The sequence below is a fragment of the Coregonus clupeaformis genome, chromosome 13 (assembly GCF_020615455.1).
Source record: "Coregonus clupeaformis isolate EN_2021a chromosome 13, ASM2061545v1, whole genome shotgun sequence".
Classification (NCBI taxonomy): Eukaryota; Metazoa; Chordata; class Actinopteri; order Salmoniformes; family Salmonidae; genus Coregonus; species Coregonus clupeaformis.
This window is the reverse complement of record NC_059204.1, coordinates 27,269,721-27,289,410: the sequence shown is the minus strand read 5'-3', so window position 1 is coordinate 27,289,410 and position 19,690 is coordinate 27,269,721. Positions and strand designations below refer to the sequence as shown.

At 43.5% G+C, this 19,690-nt stretch overlaps 1 protein-coding gene across 2 annotated transcripts; it reads right to left on the bottom strand.

Moving 5' to 3' along the window:
- Nucleotides 1-289: 289 nt before the first annotated feature.
- On the bottom strand, nucleotides 290-16,220 carry LOC121580005 (ribose-phosphate pyrophosphokinase 1). 2 transcript variants are annotated; one of them, XM_041895080.2, is made up of 7 exons: nucleotides 15,165-16,220; nucleotides 7,749-7,932; nucleotides 7,360-7,458; nucleotides 4,337-4,461; nucleotides 3,814-3,987; nucleotides 3,453-3,612; nucleotides 290-2,244 (listed from the first exon to the last, which is right to left on the bottom strand). In XM_041895080.2, the coding sequence occupies exons 1-7, from the start codon at nucleotides 15,284-15,286 to the stop codon at nucleotides 2,152-2,154; spliced, it is 957 nt and encodes a 318-aa protein (XP_041751014.1). In that variant the 5' UTR covers nucleotides 15,287-16,220; the 3' UTR covers nucleotides 290-2,151. The 2 variants fall into 2 exon arrangements, with proteins under 2 accessions (XP_041751014.1, XP_041751013.1); XM_041895079.2 differs by having other exon boundaries at nucleotides 7,743-7,932; nucleotides 15,165-16,219.
- Between the last annotated feature and the right edge of the window lie 3,470 nt (nucleotides 16,221-19,690).

Sequence of the window (19,690 nt, the reverse complement as noted above, 5' to 3'; positions counted from 1 at the left end):
AGTTGGGTGGGCTAATTACAGGTGCAGATGTATTTATTCTGTTAGCAGCGCCAGGTTAGCTTAATACCTACTGCTGTGGACACCTTGCTTCACTCATTATTTGGTAGAAGGCATGCAGTGTTTTTGTGTGATGCATCTATTCCAAATAAAATTGTTTTATTATACATCAAGGGAATACAACTCATACATATGAACGTAACAGGAACTTTAGACTGAGCCCTCTGCTGACTGCCAAGTTCCCCACGTTACTTTGAATTGCATAGATAAACACAAAACAAATGTTAAACTATTCAAAGTTCCAGATATAATTTTATTGTTCCAAGTTCATAACCCAATACATTCATTTCTAGTCTCGATGTTGTGGAGAAGGCAGGAAAGCTCATGGAAACAATATTAAATCCTGCACATTTTCCACTTAAGGCAACAGGGATCTTCAAATCAATCAAGAGGTGTTAGAGTAGGTTCTGTTTTAAAGAGCGCTATAATCTCAGCTAAAATCAGACACATTTACACACATTGGTGTAAAACAGTAAAATCATACAGATTCGATTCTGGGGTATAATGGGCTTGGTGTGGATTGCTCTTACCGAGTATTGAAGCAGCTACAGCCGTGTTTGAGAGTTATAGGACTGACTGACAATACTTTATACTCGAAAAAAAATATATATATTGTTGAAGCAGGCCTTACACATGGGCAGGCTTTGAGCTACACAAGCCATTGTTTTCGAAATAGAAGAGGACTGAACTGAAGGGCGAGTGCCCTTAGGATTCCCGAGTTTTAGCGTGGAAGTTAAAATAATTGAAACTTTCCAATACCTCTACGCAAAACCACATGGGCTAGTAAAGCTCAAATAATGTGTCCGCTACATTAGAGGCTCCATCCATGCATTACATGCCCTATTGCTTGATGAATAAAATATGGCAGATGTTCATGACATTGAATCACATTAATTAGGTAGAGGTAAATACCAAAATAAAAGGAAACGCTTGAGTAAATGAGGGATACAAAGCATATTGAAAGCAGCTGCGGTTTCTGAGTTAATTACGCAATTAAAACAGCCCATCATGCTTAGGGTCATGTATAAAAATGCCCCGTTGCCCATTATTTTGGCTACCATGAGAAGAGATCTCAGTGACTTTGAAAGAGGGGTCTCAAAGGAGCATAAAGGGTGTGTCCGTCACTAGATCTCAACCCAAATTGAACACCTATGGGAGATTGTGGAGCAGCGCCTGAGACAGTGTTTTTCACCACCATCAATAAAACACACAATTATGGAATTTCTCGTGGAAGAATGGTGTCGCATTCCTCTAATAGAGTTCCAGGCACTAGTAGAATCTATGCCAAGGTACGTTGAAGCTGTTCTAGCGGCTCATGGTGCCCCAACGCCCGATTAAGACACTATGTTGGTGTTTCCTTTATTTTGGCAGTTACCTGTATGTGTGCAAGTAATGCGTTTATTACAATTACATAAAATCATGCAACTAAATATTAAAATCATGGTATCAACACGCCAAGGCATAGAATTAAGGACACTTGGAATTGTGAACTGCAAACGGGTCCTACAATATTGCGTAAAAAACAAAAGCTTATTTAGCATAAAAACAACTAAAGCCTATCTAAAGTGAGGATGTAAACGGTACACAATGCTTTGCTGTTGAACTGTGCAAAAGCAGAGTTATCAGTACAATGATCTCAAAATTAAAACATTATCTAGGAAATGCAAGTGGGTAGCCCAAATCTGCCTTGTATTGAAAAAATTGATCAGTAAGATAAAATAACAAGCTCATTAAACATAACTTGCCATATTGGAGTGAACATTTCTCTCAAAATGGCTGTCAGCAGCAATGTAAACTAAAGCTTCTCAATCTTGTAATAGACTATGCCTATATGAAACAACCTGGCATATTATTACGCCAATTAACTCAAATCTGGCATTTGGTCAAAGGTCAAACCAGTTGATAGCCAGTGCACTGTAACAGAATATTGGCAAGGAGCTTCTTTTAATTGACCCCACGGTATTTCCTAACTACTTCCATCCTTTCTCTTGACACAGGGATTAAATGGATGGGCTGAGATGATGGTGGTGCTCCAGACATCCCTCCTTTGGTACAGGTTTCCTGTGAAAGCAGGGTGGTGGTGCTGATGGGATGTTACAAGGGAACATGGCTGAATAGATACGACACTGACTCGCCGTTGTGTGTCCGGCGAATAGCCTCAGCTAGAATCATGGAGATGTCAATAACCTGAAGGGATGAGTGGGGGAGAAAAATGTATGAATCAAATTATCACCCAGACTTATTTCCTCCACAGATAAAAACTTCAAACCACAAAGAAAGCAATTGGTTAACTAAATAACACCACCAGTAGCTCAGTGTTTCTGCTATAGTTATTTAGCTGTGGTGCTCACGGCAAAAAAAAATTAAAACATTTTTGGACCAAGTCACACTTTGAAGATCCAGGATCAGTCCACATTTACTTCCTCTGCAAACAAAATGAGTAATTAATAGAAAATTCAGACAACCCCATAGTAGAATAGTTTATACATTGTCTGCATGTTCTTGTGTGTTCTATGCGAGATCAATATTCCTTGTGGCCCATTCAAGTTAGGAGTACCATAGGGAGGGAAACATGCATTCTGACAAGCAGTCAATGCACAACAATTCTTGCAATCGTGGGGAAAACAGCAGTTTTAATGGCCTTTGTTAAAAAGAGGGAGATCCTATCTTTCTATTCCTACTTATTTATTTCAACTCCTAAATATGAACATGTACCATTTTAAACCCTGCATTTTTAGCAGTGGCATGGTTAAGCATTTTACCACTCCACAATCTGCTGTTAGTGCATATGGGAGAGTGGGGCTAAATGGAACACGGGTCAATTGTAGGTTTACTTGGGGTAAACCGGCATCATAACTCAAAATAAGTCAGATTACATTTTTGGTTGCGTAGTGGCAACTGGGGGAGGGGGGGGGTCCTTTTAAAAATTCACCAGAACTGAGCTTCAGTCCTTCATAAATATTATATAACCCCTTCTACAAATTCTTCAAGAGGAAACACTGCAGTAACTATACTCACAGATTTGGAAATGTTCAGCACAGTAAGGAGTTAGACAATGCAATAAACAGTAAGAATCAATCAAACAGAAATGTAAGTAGTCCAGGCAACATGCTGAGCCATTGAAATTAAAATTGTTGACAGCCTGCTGCTTAGGTAATCATTGGGCATTGTTTGGACAAAGTTTGAAAGGTTTTCATGGGGTGGAGGGAGGTTGGTATGTGTGCTCTGTAAAGGTGTCATGTGATCTGTTATTTGTGAAAGAAAAACATTTGTTAAAACAACAACTCAACTTATATATTTTTTAAAATAATGGAATGTTTTTGTTTCAATTCCCCAGATCTAAACTCTGCAACAAATCAGGTGCTGAGCCCCTGTGATGAGGTGGGGATTCTAACCTGTATTTTTGAACAGTGTTTCATCTTATCCTCCTGAGGGATGGTATTCGTGACTACCACAGCCTCAAAACAGGCATTGTTGATGCGGGTGATAGCAGGGCCTGAAAAGATCCCATGGGTCAGGATGGCATAGACCTTCGTGGCTCCAGCAGAGAGCAGCCTGAATATTCAGAAACAAAACATTTGGTTGAATCTCCACATTTTGTTTGTATACAACTTTGCTATCCATACATTTTCCTTTTCAGAGACTTCCTTAAACAGATGTAACAGCTCCGGTCTGTATTTGCTGTACATTTAAAGATTGAATATTCAGTCTCTGCTCTGTAAAGATGTATGCAGCTTAAACACAGTAGCGACTCACTTATCTGCAGCGTGGCAGATGGTGCCGCAGGTGTCTGCCATGTCGTCAACCAAGATGGCCACTCTGTCCTTCACGTCCCCCACCAGGACCATGCGGTCCACCTCGTTAGCCTTCTTTCGCTCTTTGTGGATTAGGGCGAAGTCCACATTCAGCCTGTCTGCTATAGAGGTGACCCTGCAAAGGCAATCCACAGATTGGTGAGGTTATGGTACTACAGGTGATGTCAATCATTCCAAAGTTACATCTATAGGAGGAAGGGAATATATAGTAAGACACAGGTTTATGATTCTATGATTAATCCCAAATACAAACTCTGTAATGACAGTATCAAAATGACTTTCCTATTACAACGGAATTGTTGTAATCGGCTGAATGAGGTGAACGTGACGAATCCCTTGAAAATAATGAATTGAGCAACAATCATCCTTTCAACAATGCTAATATTCCTAACAACTCAAATCTGTCCTTTTGACCCTTTGTATTGATGAAGCATCTACAGGCCCATTGGCCTCCTCCAATCTACCTTTTGGCTCCTCCGGCATCAGGAGACACAATGGTGCAATTCTTCCACTCATTGATGTTCTCTTTGATCCATTTCAGCACAGCTGGCTCCGCGTATAGATTGTCCACGGGGATATCAAAGAACCCCTACAGAGGCATACAGCGAGCAAACCCATGATAAGATACAGGATCACTAGTCAGTGTCTTCAAGGCCTTACTTGCAACAGCCTTTTGGAGAAACTTTCATGTGGCTCACTATTGACAGTATGTTGTTAAGAAACAAAACCGATGCACGCACCTCTTCGGGGCAAGATGGGGTTGACATGTAAACTATATTTTGTCTCCAAATGTTTATTAAAAACAAATACATTTGCAAAATAAGCACCTATACAGTTTATGGTTACAAAATAAGTCTCAAATACATCGTAACAGTTATTTAGAAAATGTGTCATATAGACGTGGCATAAGTCAAAACAAGACATGGTATCAAGAACAAGATACTAGTGCGAAGAAATTAACCGAATGAGGGTTTTTTCGGTTATTAAACTAATTGACTAACATCGGTTCAATTACACTGAACAAAAATTATAAACATGTTAAGTGTTGTTCCCATGTTTCATGAGCTGAAATAAAAGATCCCAGAAATGTTCCATACACGCATAAAGCTTATTTTTCTTCAATTCTGTGACCAAATTTGTTTACATCCCTGTTAGTGAGCATTTCTCCTTTGCCAAGATAATAAATCCACCTGACAAGTGTGGCATATCAAGAAGCTGATTAAACAGCATGATCATTACACAGGTGCACCTTGTGCTGGGGACAATAAAAGGCCACTAAAATGTGCAGTTGTGTCACAACACAATGCCACAGTTGTCTCAAGTTGAGGGAGCGTGCAATTGGCATGCTGACTGCAGGAATGTCCACCAGAGCGGTTGCCAGATAATTTCATGTTAATTTCTCTACCATAAGCCGCCTCTCCAATGTCGTTGGAGAATTTGGCAGTACATCCAACCGGCTTCACAACCGCAGACCACGTGTAACCACGCCAGCCCAGGACCTCCACATCCAACTTCTTCACCTGCGGATCATCTGAGACAATCCACCCGGACAGCTGATGAAACTGTGGGTTTGCACAACCAAATAATTTCTGCACAAACTGTCAGAAGCAGTCTCAGGGAAGCTCATCTGCATGCTCGTAGTCCTCACCAGGTCTTGACCTGACTGCAGTTCGGCATCGTAACTGACTTCAGAGGGCAAATGCTCACCTTTGATGGCCATCGGCACGCTGGAGAAGTGTGCTCTTCGCAGATGAATGCGGGTTTCAACTGTACTGGGCAGATGGCAGACAGCATGTGTAGCGTCGGTTTGCTGATGTCAACGTTGTGAGTGCCCAATGGTGGCAGTGGGGTGATGGTATGGGCAGGCATAAGCTACGGACAACGAATAATTGCATTTTATTGATGGCAATTTGAATGCACAGAGATACCGTCACGAGATTCTGAGGCCCATTGTCGTGCCATTCATCCGCCGCCATCACCTCATGTTTCAGCATGATAATGCACGGCCCCATGTCGCAAGGATCTGTACACAATTCCTGGAAGCTGAAAATGTCCCAGTTCTTCCATGGCCTGCATACTCACCAGACATGTCACCCATTGAGCATGTTTGGAATCGTCTGGATCGACGTGTACGACAGCGTGTTCCAGTTCCCGCCAATATCCAGCAACTTCGCACAGCCATTGACGAGGAGTCTGACAACATTCACTGGCCACAATCAACAGCCTGATCAACTCTATGCGAAGGAGATGTGTCACGCTGCATGAGGCAAATATGGTGGTCACACCAGATCCTGACTGATTTTCTGAGCCAAACCCCTACTTTTTTTTTTTTTAAAGGTATCTGTGACCAACAGATGCATATCTGTATTCCCAGTCATGTGAAATCCATAGATTAGGGCCTAATTTATTTATTTTAATTGACTGATTTCCTCATATCAACTGTAACTAAGTAAAATCTTTGAAATTGTTGCATGTTACATTTATATTTTTGTTCAACGTACTTGAATCCCATTTAGTTCGGGCGGGTTTTGTGAGCCCAACGTGCCATTTATCTAGAAAGAAATCAAATCATTCATGAGAGAAATGAAGTCAAGAACTATATGGGACGCTGGGCTGAAGGAAGTTGTAGTTTTCATTAAGCAAATATTCAACCTAGTTCAGCGCCAAAACGTGGTAGTTAACTACAATGACCATAAGCCTGTTATTTTCCGGCTCGGACACAGATGGATACACTGACGCCTGCTACGTTAGGTTAGATACACCCAGACCACAACGACGAGGGGGATAGAGTTCGTGAAAGTATGCCTTATCTACTTTGAAGAACTAGTAAAATGATTATCAGACAGCTCTGTAGCATACTTAGGCCGGTTAGCCTAGCTAAATAGGATGACTAAAGACAGTATAGTATGGGGAGAACAGAGTATTAGATGGTTGTCTGTCTGGCTGCTACTGCCTGAGCAGAGATGATGACTTTAAGGAATTAAAAAATGATATGTGGACCTGACAAGACAATGGAATATTTTCAATGTTTTGGCAATTGAATGTTCACCATTTTTTACTTTTCCATTAAAAAGCTCTAATCATTTTAATGTCATTATTTCATAATGCATTTAACGTAAAAATAATAATATTGAAACAGAAAACCATGATTATTTTGTAATAATCGAACCAAAACCAAAACAGACTTCAAAAAGCACTTAACGCTCAGCACTACAAGATACAACTATCTGAAACCAGCCACCTAGGATTCCCCACATGGCAGCTTCTTGTAATTGTTGCTAGCCATCTGATCGTTCAGAATCATAACACAGCCTTCTACCCCTGCGATGCACGTGCATCATTTGTGACGTTGTCAGGCAACCCGTTTATAGTACGCAACACAAGTATCGTATAGCCTAATCAATCATTTGTACATCTTAGTTGTGTATCCTACACTAGTGACTGCAATATAGATGGAACGAGCCAAATAATGTGCCAGAAGGCTCACCTGTATCTGCGAGGCGTGCAGGTCCATGGTGATTATGTGATCGGCTCCTGACACTGACAACATGTTGGCCACCAGCTTTGCAGAGATGGGCGCCCGACTCTGTTCAGAAAAACATTGTTCATCTCTATAATCATACAATGCATGCAGAAGAAGGCCCATTGAGACAATGCAATTTAAAAAATAACAGAGGGAGACCCATCTCTTTTCTGAATTAGCTTTGTCAGTTATATTCTAAATCAACCAAATTGGTTTGCCCAATATGGCATTTTTGAGAAGCAGTCAAATATATGATGACATCAAAGCAAATGGACTGACTGACTATAGATGGTGTGAAGTGTGTTGGTGCTGTGAACAGAACAAACTATTTTAAAAGTTTCCCTCACCCCCACCTTGTCCTTCTTGTCTTGTCTTGCATATGGGAAACAGGGGATGACAGCCGTGACTCGTGAGGCAGAGGCAATCTTACAGGCATTGATCATGATGAGGAGCTCCATTAAGTTATCATTAATCTCACCACAACCACTCTGGACAATGTAGACATCCTCTCCTCTGACACTCTCCCCAATCTCCACGCTGCAGGATCAAGTCATACAGTGTCAGACAGTAGCTATACATGGTGACAGGACCATAACAGGTAGAGAACATGAAGAGAAGACATTTACATTTACATTTTAGTCATTTAGCAGACGCTCTTATCCAGAGCGACTTACAGGAGCAATTAGGGTTAAGTGCCTTGCTCAAGGGCACATCGACAGTTCACCTAGTCGGCTCGGGGATTAGAACCAGCGACCTTTCGGTTACTGGCACAACGCTCTTACCCACTAAGCTACCTGCCGCCCCATTCTGTTAATGTACATAATCATGGCATCATGGGCTTCCAGGTCAATAGACTAAACAACACTCAATGAATGATCCATATATTCACACTAGGGCTGTACCCAACTAAAAAAAATGTTGTTAGTCGACCAAGAGTTGTCTGTTAGAAATTTTAAAAACATCTCTCTCTCTGTATTTGATCCCCTGCTGATTTTGTACGTTTGCCCACTGACAAAGAAATTCAGTCTATAATTTTAATGCTGAGAGACAGAATATCAACAAAATCCACAAAAACGCATGTAAAAAATCTTATGAATTGATTTGCATTTTAATGAGGGAAATAAGTACTTGACCCCTCTGCAAAACATGACTTCGTACTTGGTGGCAAAACCCTTGTTGGCAATCAGAGGTCAGACGTTTATTGTAGTTGGCCACCAGGTTTGCACACATCTCAGGAGGGATTTTGTTCCACTCCTCTTTGCAGATCTTCTCCAAGTCATTAAGGTTTCGAGGCTGACGTTTGGCAACTCGAACCTTCAGCTCCCTCCACAGATTTTCTATGGGATTAAGGTCTGGAGACTGGCTAGGCCACTCCAGGACCTTAATGTGCTTATTCTTGGAGCCACTCCTTTGTTGCCTTGGCCGTGTGTTTTGGGTCATTGTCATGCTGGAATACCCATCCACGACCCATTCTCAATACCCTGGCTGAGGGAAGGAGGTTCTCACCCAAGATTTGACGGTACATGGTCCCGTCCATCGTCCCTTTGATGCGGTGAAGTTGTCCTGTCCCCTTAGCAGAAAAACACCCCCAAAGCATAATGTTTCCACCTCCATGTTTGACAGTGGGGATGGTGTTCTTGGGGTCATAGGCAGCATTCCTCCTCCTCCAAACACGGCGAATTGAGTTGATGCCAAAGAGCTCGATTTTGGTCTCATCTGACCACAACCCTTTCACCCAGTTCTCCTCTGAATCATTCAGATGTTCATTGGCAAACTTCAGACGGGCATGTATATGTGCTTTCTTGAGCAGGGGGACCTTGCGGGCGCTGCAGGATTTCAGTCCTTCACGGCGTAGTGTGTTACCAATTGTTTTCTTGGTGACTATGGTCCCAGCTGCCTTGAGATCATTGACAAGATCCTCCCGTGTAGTTCTGGGCTGATTCCTCACCGTTCTCATGATCATTGCAACTCCACGAGGTGAGATCTTGCATGGAGCCCCAGGCCGAGGGAGATTGACAGTTATTTTGTGTTTCTTCCATTTGCGAATAATCGCACCAACTGTTGTCACCTTCTCACCAAGCTGCTTGGCGATGGTCTTGTAGCCCATTCCAGCCTTGTGTAGGTCTACAATCTTGTCCCTGACATCCTTGGGAGAGCTCTTTTGTCTTGGCCATGGTGGAGAGTTTGGAATCTGATTGATTGATTGCTTCTGTGGACAGGTGTCTTTTATACAGGTAACAAGCTGAGATTAGGAGCACTCCCTTTAATCTTTCTGATTGAGAGGGGGTCAAATACTTATTTCCCCTCATTAAAATGCAAATCAATTTATAAGATTTTTGACATGCGTTTTTCTGGATTTTTGTTGTTGTTATTCTGTCTCTCACTGTTCAAATAAACGTACCATTAAAATTATAGACTGATCATTTCTTTGTCAGTGGGCAAACATACAAAATCTCTCAAAAGTCCCCTGGAATGGCTGCTCAGTCGTTCACACGCAGACTCTGATAGCCACCTGTCTTGTGTATTGTAGCATTAAAATCTTAAATACTTCTTATCAAAGCTACTTCCTTATTTTCTGTCAGGTATCAAACATAACTAAATATCTATCGGCTGGAGTGGTGTAAAGCTCGCTGCCATTGGACTCTGGAGCAGTGGAAACGCGTTCTCTGGAGTGATGAATCACGCTTCACCATCTGGTAGTCCGATGGACGAATCTGGGTTTAGCGGATGCCAGGAGAACGCCACCTGCCCCAACTGTAAACTTTGGTGGAGGAGGAATAATGGTCTGGGACTGTTTTACATGGTTCCGGCTAGGCCCCTTAGTTCCAGTGAAGAGAAATCTTAACGCTACAGCATACAATTACATTCTAGACGATTCTGTGCTTCCAACTTTGTGGCAACAGTTTGGTGAAGGCCCTTTCCTGTTTTAGCATGACAATGCCCCCGTGCACAAAGCGAGGTCCATACATAAATGGTTTGTCGAGATCGGTGTGGAAGAACTTGACTGGCCTGCACAGATCCCTGACCTCAACCCCATCGAACACCTTTGGGATTAATTGGAATGCCGACTGCGAGCCAGGCCTTATCGCCCAACATCCATTCCCGACCCCACTAATGCTCGTGGCTGAATGGAAGCAAGTCCCGTAGCAATGTTCCAACATCTAGTTGAATGCTTTCCCAGAAGAGTGAAGGCTGTAATAGCAGCAAAGAGGGGACCAACTCCATATTAATGCCCATGATTTTGGAATGGGATGTTCGACGACCAGGTGTCCATATACTTTTGGTGATGTAGTGCATCTAGCGACAACCAGTCTGCCCATGCGATGCTGCTAACACAGTAGGCGTAAAAAAAAACAGAACCCCTGGTCTGATAGCAACTGAACGCGATACACAACAGCCGGAATTGGCATTTAGCCACTAGCATGGTGGTGGAAAACAGTGTTTCATAAGGAGGGTACGCATATCCCCCCCGCCATTAAATTAAGTTGAAGATATTGAAGCCTATGCAGCCGAAATGGAGAATGTTTTAGGTACAAACCGGTCCACAAGGGATACGAATGTATTGCCGGCTGCATACAATGCATTAGGACGGTAAGATGACATGACACAATTAGGGCTGACCCCAAATAGTCAACTGGTCGATAGGCTGTTGGTCGACCAATATTCTTTTGGGTTGAGCAGTAGCACACACACACAGTGCATTCGGAAAGTATTCAGACCCCTTGACTTTTTTCACATTTTGTTACAGCCTTATTCTAATGGATTAAATTGTTTGTCCCCCCCTCATCAATCTAACACAATGACAAAGCGAAAACAGGTTATACATTTTTGCAAATGTATTTATTAAAACTAAAAAAACAAATACCCTTTTTACATAAGTATTCAGACCCTTTGCGATGAGATTAGAAATTGAGCTCATTCAATTGATTGGACAGGATTTGGAAAGGCACACACCTGTCTATACAAGGTTCCACAGTTGACAGTGCATGTCAGATCAAAAACCAAGCCATGACGTCGAAGGAATTGTCCGTAGAGCCCCCGAGACAAGATCGTGTCGAGGGACAGATCTGGGGAAGGGTACCAAAAAATATCTGCAGCATTGAAGGTACCCAAGAACACAGTGGCCTCCGTCATTCTTAAATGGAAGAAGTTTGGAACCACCAAGACACTTCCTAGAGCTGGCCGCCCGGCCAAACTGAGCAATCGGGGGAGAAGGGCCGGTCAGGGAGGTGACCAAGAACCCAATGGTCACTGACAGAGCTCCTCTGTGGAGGAAGAGTGACAGTGAGCTTAAAGTATCAGACAAGCTCGATGCATATAGTTGATTTTTATTTTATTTTAAACACATAGGGTGTATCTATATATGGAAAAATACATTTTTAAAATGTCGACCAGACGGATTTCGGTCGACCTAAAAAAAAATGTTTGTCGGGGACAGCCCTAAACTCAATATCACCATCTGCCGGCCTTTGGACAAGGGTGCAATTGCGGCCTGCAATTCGGGGCGTTCCTGCATGTGAGCATTCCTGCATCTGCAGGAACCCCTCTTTATACTTTTATTGGTCAATTTTTTAACTAGGACTCCAGTACACAGGCGGAAGCGCTCCAGTACAGTAGGTGGCGGTAATGCACCATAACGTTGGATGCCAACTGCTGATATACCCCACAGAAGAGGTGGGGCGCCAACGCAGTTAGCTAGGACTCCGGTACACAGCAGGCGGGATAGGTAGCTAGCTAGCTTTGGTCCTGCCGTACATACCTACACGTACGCTACGGTCACAAGACGCAGGCCTCCTTATTGTCCCTGGAATTTCTAAGCAAACAGCTGGTGGCAGGACTTTCTCCTATAGAGCTCCATTTTTATGGAATGGTCCGCCTATCCATGTGAGAGACGCAGACTCTGTCTCGACCTTTAAGTCTTTACTGAAGACTCATCTCTTCAGTAGGTCCTATGATTGAGTGTAGTCTGGCCCAGGGGTGCGAAGGTGAACGGAAAGGCACTGGAGCACAAACCACCCTTGCTGTCTCTGCCTGGCCGGTTCCTGTCTCTCCATTGGGATTCTCTGCCTCTGACCCTATTATGGGGGCTGAGTCACTGGCTTACTGGTGCTTTCCATGCCGTCCATAGGAGGGGTGCATCACTTGAGTGGGTTGAGTCACAGACGTGATCTTCCTGTCCGGTTTGTCGCTCCCTCGGGCTCGTCAGTGAGGAGACCGCTATACTCAGCCTTGTCTCAGGGTAGTAGGTTGGTGGTCTGTTGATATCCCTCTGGTGGTGTGGGGGCTGTGCTTTGGCAAAGTGGGTGGGGTTATATCCTGCCTGGTTGGCCCTGTCCGGGGGTATCGTCGGACGGTGCCACAGTGTCTCCCAACCCCCCCCGTCTCAGCCTCCAGTATCTATGCTGAAATAGTCTATGTGCCGGGGGGCTAGGGTCAGTCTTATGTCTGGTGTTATTCTCCTGTCTTATCCGGTGTCCTGTGTGAATATAAGTATGCTCCCTCTAATTCTCCCTCTCTCTCCCTCCCATCCCAGAGGACCTGAGCCCTAGGACCATGCCTCAGGACTACCTGGCCTGATGAATCATTGCTGTCCCCAGTCCACCTGGTCGTGCTGCTGCTACAGTTTCCACTCAGGAACCCTGACCTGTTCACCAGACATGCTACCTTGTCCCAGACCTGCTGTTTTCAACTCTCTCTCTCTACTGCACCTGCTATTTCAACCTCTAAATGCCCGGCTATGAAAAGCCAAGTGACATTTACTCCTGATGTACTGACCTGTTGCAACCTCTACAACCACTGTGATTATTATTTGACCCTGCTGGTCATCTATGAACGTTTGAACATCTTGGAGAAAAATCTGGCCTTAATGGCCATGTACTGTTATAATCTCCACCCGGCACAGCCAGAAGGGGACTGTCCACCCCTCAGAGCCTGGTTCCCCTCTAGGTTTCTGCCTTTCTAGGGAGTTTTTACTAGCCACCATGCTTCTACATCTGCATTGCTTGCTGTTTGGGTTTTAGGCTGGGTTTCGGTATAGCACTTTGTGACATCTGCAGATGTAAAAAGGGCTTTATAAATAACATTTGATTGATTGACACCGGTAGACAGTGTCCTTCGCCCCCGCCTGTCTAGTACTGTTTTCCCGCAGTTCTGTTATCGACGGCAAGTGTTCGGCAAGCGGGAGCGAAGGTACATAGCAGGCGGGATATGTAGTTAGCACACGGGTAGACAGCGTACTTCACCCCCGCCTGTCTGGCACTGCTTTCCCGCAGTTATGTTAACGATAACGACGGCGAGGGCAGGTGTACAGCAGGCGTTAGTGAAGGACACTGGGTGATAGCTAGCAGGCTAGGACTCCGGTAAACAGCAGGCGGGATAGGTAGCTAGCTAACTATAACATCAGTAGACCATGTCTGTCGTCCCTGCCTGTCGGGCATTGCTTTCCCGCAGTTCTGTTAACAGCAGGTGTTCAGCAGGCGGGAGCAAAAGGAACTGTGTGCTAGCTAGCTACGAGGTATCTGGTACATAGTTACGGCAGACAGGGTCCTTCGCCCCCCAAAAAATATGCAGGAATGCCCATATGCAGGAACTCCCCTGGCCACAATCACACACAATTGTGCCTTTGTGCTAGGTCTCATGAGTCATAATTATGGCTAAACCACGCCGATTTCTGCAAACAATTATTAAAATCGGATTTTAAACCAAACTGCTAACCTTATGCCTAACCATTTTTTTACATTTTAGTCATTTAGCAGACGCTCTTATCCAGAGCGACTTACAGGAGCAATTAGGGTTAAGTGCCTTGCTCAAGGGCACATCGACAGATTTTTCACCTAGTCGGCTCGGGGATTAGAACGAGCGACCTTTCGGTTACTGGCACAAAGCTCTTAACCACTAAGCTACCTGCCGCCCCTAACCCTGAACTTAAATTAAGAACCCCATTTTTGGTTTTGGCTGTGGTAACCAGTGACAACCTGCAAGTTGTTGTTGCTTCCCGCTTCACCATCATTGTTCCCACGGGGGGCCAGTATGAAAAATGTATGCACTCACTAATTGTAGGTCGCTCTGGATAAGAGCGTCTGCTAAATGACTAAAATATCAAATTGTTTTGCTCTAACATGCTGAGTGCTCATTGGCAGTAGTACTTGTCCAATCGCGTCGTAGCACTGCTCATACTACAAGATGCACGACAAACATTTCGGACATGTCAGAAACTTATCGGAACATCATCCGACAAGGGTCTGCAGAACGGAACAGCCACCACCGGCATCAGTTTGTCCTTCACCCTTTGAAACTACGCGAGTCCCGACGTACTGATCCTAGTCGAAGTTCATACATAGGATTTCACCCCGATCATGAAAATTAGTCTGGGACTGCAAAAACGTAGCGAAATCGTGTTGTGTATGCCCGGTATTACAATACAGTCCACATGGATTTTGGGAGTTGCCGTTCTAACGTTAAGCCTCCTGCCCTTACCCTGTCTCATTTTAAGGTCTACATAAAGTTGCCAACAAAGCTAGGTAATGCTAGTTAGCTAGCTATATTAGTAGTTGAACACGTTTGCGGTAAGCTAATTTAGTTAGCTAACTAGCAACAACAACGACCACACTCACTCGCGCTTTCAATCGGCCATGTGGGCTAACTTCAGCTAGCTAACGCGTTCCTGTACCTAGCTAACAACCAAAGCAACATTCCCAGGCAGAACATTCACACATTGGTAAAATAACGCTTACTAGCCAGTAGGTATTGTTTAAACACTTTTAACCTACCATGTCTCCTGGTTGCTGAATTTCTTGGTCACAACCTTCCCCAGCTCAAGTCCCAGTCGGTCGGCAATTTTTTGGCCAAGGTCCGGATGAGAGCTGCCACTGAATATCTTTATGTTAGGCATTTTGGAGGAATCCGAATTAAGTAACCAAACACCCTCACATAAATACACGGCTAACACGCAAACCAAGTTTAGCTTCTCTTTAGCTAACCCACCAACAGCAGACAAGACTCGAACTTGCGATGGTGACTCCTTTTTTCTGTGCTGTGGGTTGGTTGGGCTGCCACGCGAGAATGAGTGGGGTCGTTGTCGCACGTCTTCTTCGGTTTCTTTCTTCTTATTTAAAATGTTATTGTCGGATCGCAACCAACTGTACTGGAGTGTGAGGCCGAACTCCTTCCTCTTCTTCTTCGATGGGATTTACCGGCGGTTGGCATCCAATGTCAATGGTGCATTACCGCCACCAGCTGGACAGGATATTGAATGAAAATAAAAAATAAAACATTGCGTGAAAGGGGGGAAAATTACATCATACGAAATACCAAATTAGACACGTCAAATAACAAAACCCATCCCACTTCTTCAGTCACAGTCCACTCCAAAATACATAATTACACAGGCTCAGGGGCCTGTGATGGCGGAACATTCACCGACAGGATTTCTTGCACGGCCTCGGGTGTGAAATCACGAAGACCCATAAAAGGTACAGCTGCATTCACAATGATTCCAATGTTCTTAGACTTCTTCTCCGCATGTGCTGTAGAGTTTATGACCACTGCAATAAATAATACAATGTCCACATTTTTAACGTGTAGCATTTCACTATCCCTCGGTTGATGAGAAACCTTCACTGCTCGTGGTGGCTCTACTACCATTGTTTCTTCCCCGCCACTCGTTCCTTCCAATCTTCTTACCGCCTCCAAATAGGAGACACGCTGGACGCTCCTTACCCTTAACACCTCATTCTCCTTCACCCTAACAGGGCACTCCAAGAATTCAGGCGCATGTTCACCTCCACAGTTGCAGCGTTTCACTTCATCTGGCATACGATACTCTTCCCTTCTGTACACACTTGACACGTGACCAAATCTTTTACATTTATGACACTGAAAGGGTTTGTGCACAAAAGCTCTTACAGGGTATCTCATGAATCCTAACTTTATATGAGAAGGGAGTGACTCTTTATCAAAGAACAATAGCATGGATGAAATTAATTTATTTTCTCCATCCACCATACAGGTCAGTCGACCTGCACCAACCACTCCATCTACAGTACCAGTCTAAAGTTTGGACACACCTACTCATTCAAGGGTTTTTCTTTATTTTTACTATTTTCTACATTGTAGAATAAGAGTGAAGACATCAAAACTATGAAATAACACATATGGAATCATGTAGTAACCAAAAAAGTGTTAAACAAATCCAAATATATTTTATGTTTTAGATTCTTCAAAGTAGCCACCATTTGCCTTTGCACACTCTTGGCATTCTCTCAACCAGCTTCACCTGGAATGCTTTTCCAACAGTCTTGAAGGAGTTCCCACAGATGCTGAGCACTTGTTGGCTGCTTTTCCATCACTCTGCGGTCCATCTCATCCCAAACCATCTCAATTGGGTTGAGGTTGGGTGATTGTGGAGGCCAGGTCATCTGATGCAGCTCTCCATCACTCTCCTTCTTGGTCAAATATCCCTTACATAGCCTGGAGGTGTGTTGGGTCATTGTCCTGTTGAAAAACAAATGATAGTCCCACTAAGCGCAACCAGATGGGATGGCCTATCGCTGCAGAATGCTGTAGTAGTCATGCTGGTTAAGTGTGCCTTGAATTCTAAATAAATCACCAACAGCGTCACCAGCAAAGCACCCCCACACCATCACACCTCCTCCTCTATGCCTCACGGTGGGAACCATACATGCGGAGATCATCCGTTCACCTACTCTGCGTCTCACAAAGACACAGCGGTTGGAACCAAAAATCTCAAATTTGGACTCATCAGACCAAAGGACAGATTTCCACCGGTCTAATGTCCATTGCTCGTGTTTCTTGGCCCAAGCAAGTCTCTTCTTCTTATTGGTGTCCTTTAGTAGTGGTTTCTTTGCAGCAATTCGACCATGAATAAACCATTTTTTAAAATGAAGGCTTGATTCACGCAGTCTCCTCTGAACAGTTGATGTTGAGATGTGTCTGTTACTTGAACTCTGTGAAGCATTTATTTGGGCTGCAATTTCCGAGGCTGGTAACTCTAATGAACTTATCCTCTGCAGCAGAGGTAACTCTGGGTCTTCCTTTCCTGTGGCAGTCCTCATGAGAGCCAGTTTTATCGTAGCGCTTGATGGTTTTTGCAACTGCACTTGAAGAAACTTTCAAAGTTCTTGAAATGTTCCTGATTGACTAACCTTCATGTCTTAAAGTAATGATGGACTGTCGTTTCTCTTTGCTTATTTGAGCTGTTCTTGCCATAATATGGACTTGGTCTTTTACCAAATAGGGATATCTTCTGTATACCAACCCTACCTTGTCACAACACAACTGATTGGCTCAAACGCATTAAGAAGGAAAGAAATTCCACAAATTAACTTTTAAGAAGGCACACCTGTTAATTGAAATGCATTCCAGGTGACTACCTCATGAAGCTGGTTGAGAGAATGCCAAGAGTGTGCAAAGCTGTCATCAAGGCAAAGGGTGGCTACTTTGAAGAATCTCAAATATACAATATATTTAGATTTGTTTAACACTTTTTTGGTTACTACATGATTCCATGTGTGTTATTTCATAGTTTTGATGTCTTCACTATTATTCTACAATGTAGAAAATAGTAAAAAATAAAGAAAAACCTAGAATGAGTAGGTGTGTCCAAACTTTTGACTGGTACTGTATGTCTTCAATTATATCCTCTGCCTTTACTTCTTGCACCACCCCAGAAATAACACCCTTGATAGGCGCCCTGCTGCGAAAAATCCATACAGGAAACATTCCACTCCAATATCTTTTTGAGTCTTAAAGAACGCTTCTTCTGATCCGCAGACACACACATAAAAAAAAGACCCCTTCTTGTGACTCTCCCCCACTCCACACTTTCCTCCAACACATTCCAGATTTTCCTTGAGACATTAAACAGATTTCCCAGGTAGCGTTGATCCAAAACCCTCACTCTGACTAAAACCAATCAAGTGGTTTCCTATTTTCCTCCACAGCTTTACTTCTCCTTTCCCTTTTTCTTCGCCATTGTAACCCACTCATTCTCGCTCTCTGTGCTATTATCTTCACCCGACTCACTAGCAGTTTCAAACCAAACCTCAGTTAATGCCATCTTCCCACTTTCTATCGTGCGGCCGCCCTATTAATCTATTTTTCTTATCTAGCCCTGTGTTTTCTGCCTACTGTTCTGGAGTGTGAATTCATTACACTCTGTGACACAAAACGTGAAGGGAAAAAGGACAGGGAAAAGGGAAGAAAAATGTGCCCTACCAGCTAACCAGCTAACCATACACCCATTAAAACCTCACCACTATTCCACTACTTGGCCCTATCTTGTTCAACACACTGTGGTATCCCGGGAGGTCTACCCTGCCACATCCTAGTTTGACTTTGTCAGGTAAAGACTCTGCATCAAAACTCAGCAGGACAGACAGTGTCTTCTCTGTTTCACCATACTCTCCACCAGGTCTGTGTCGCTCACACGTGTGTCAAATTCTTTGACAAACCACATGAGTGTACAATCTGACTGGATAGGAAGGTTACGGGCTAGTTCTCCGCTCTGGTTCAGTTGTGGGCGGTGATGGACAGTACAGTGTAGGCTACTGTCTATGGTAGTACATTGCAGAAATAAATAAAGATATAAGCATTGTATTGAAGGCCAAGCATTTGTTTCACCTGTCCAGATCAGTGTTGATGAAGACAAGAGATAGACAACCCCTCTCAATGTGAAGCCCTTGGCCTAGTAGTGCATTGATCTGCATAGGCCAAAATGTTGTCAGAAGCTGGTTACATTTAATAAACATTCTGTTGTGTTCCTCTCAGTGGTAGACAACTAGACATTCTTACTCCTCTCACTCAATTACTGAGCATTCTGACCTTGGGTTTGCCTGTTACCATAAACAATAGATAAACAACCGAATATTTAACATTTGGTTAGATTTTTTTTTTGCAGTCAACATTCACACACATTCCTATTTAGCTGTTATTCAATTCAAATGTGTGCAGCAGTGGATAAGCAAAGTATATGAACATACCTATGGTGCAATGTATAATCCATGCTAACCATGTGTTACAAGGCCTAGCAATGCACCAGGATAGTCTGAACTATTCCTCATAAAGAAAAAAGGATTGAATGCTGCCATCTGCTGGAGTACAAGCTCTACTGGTTGTGCTTTCGAGGTGCCTGACTACTAACATAGGCAAAGTTTATGCAAAAAAATATTTACAGTATTGTCTGGCCTACTTATTTACACAGCTATTCCAAACGAAACACTTTTCACTAAAACTTGGTGATAATTAGGCCACAAGCTTGACCGGTTAAACCAAGGCT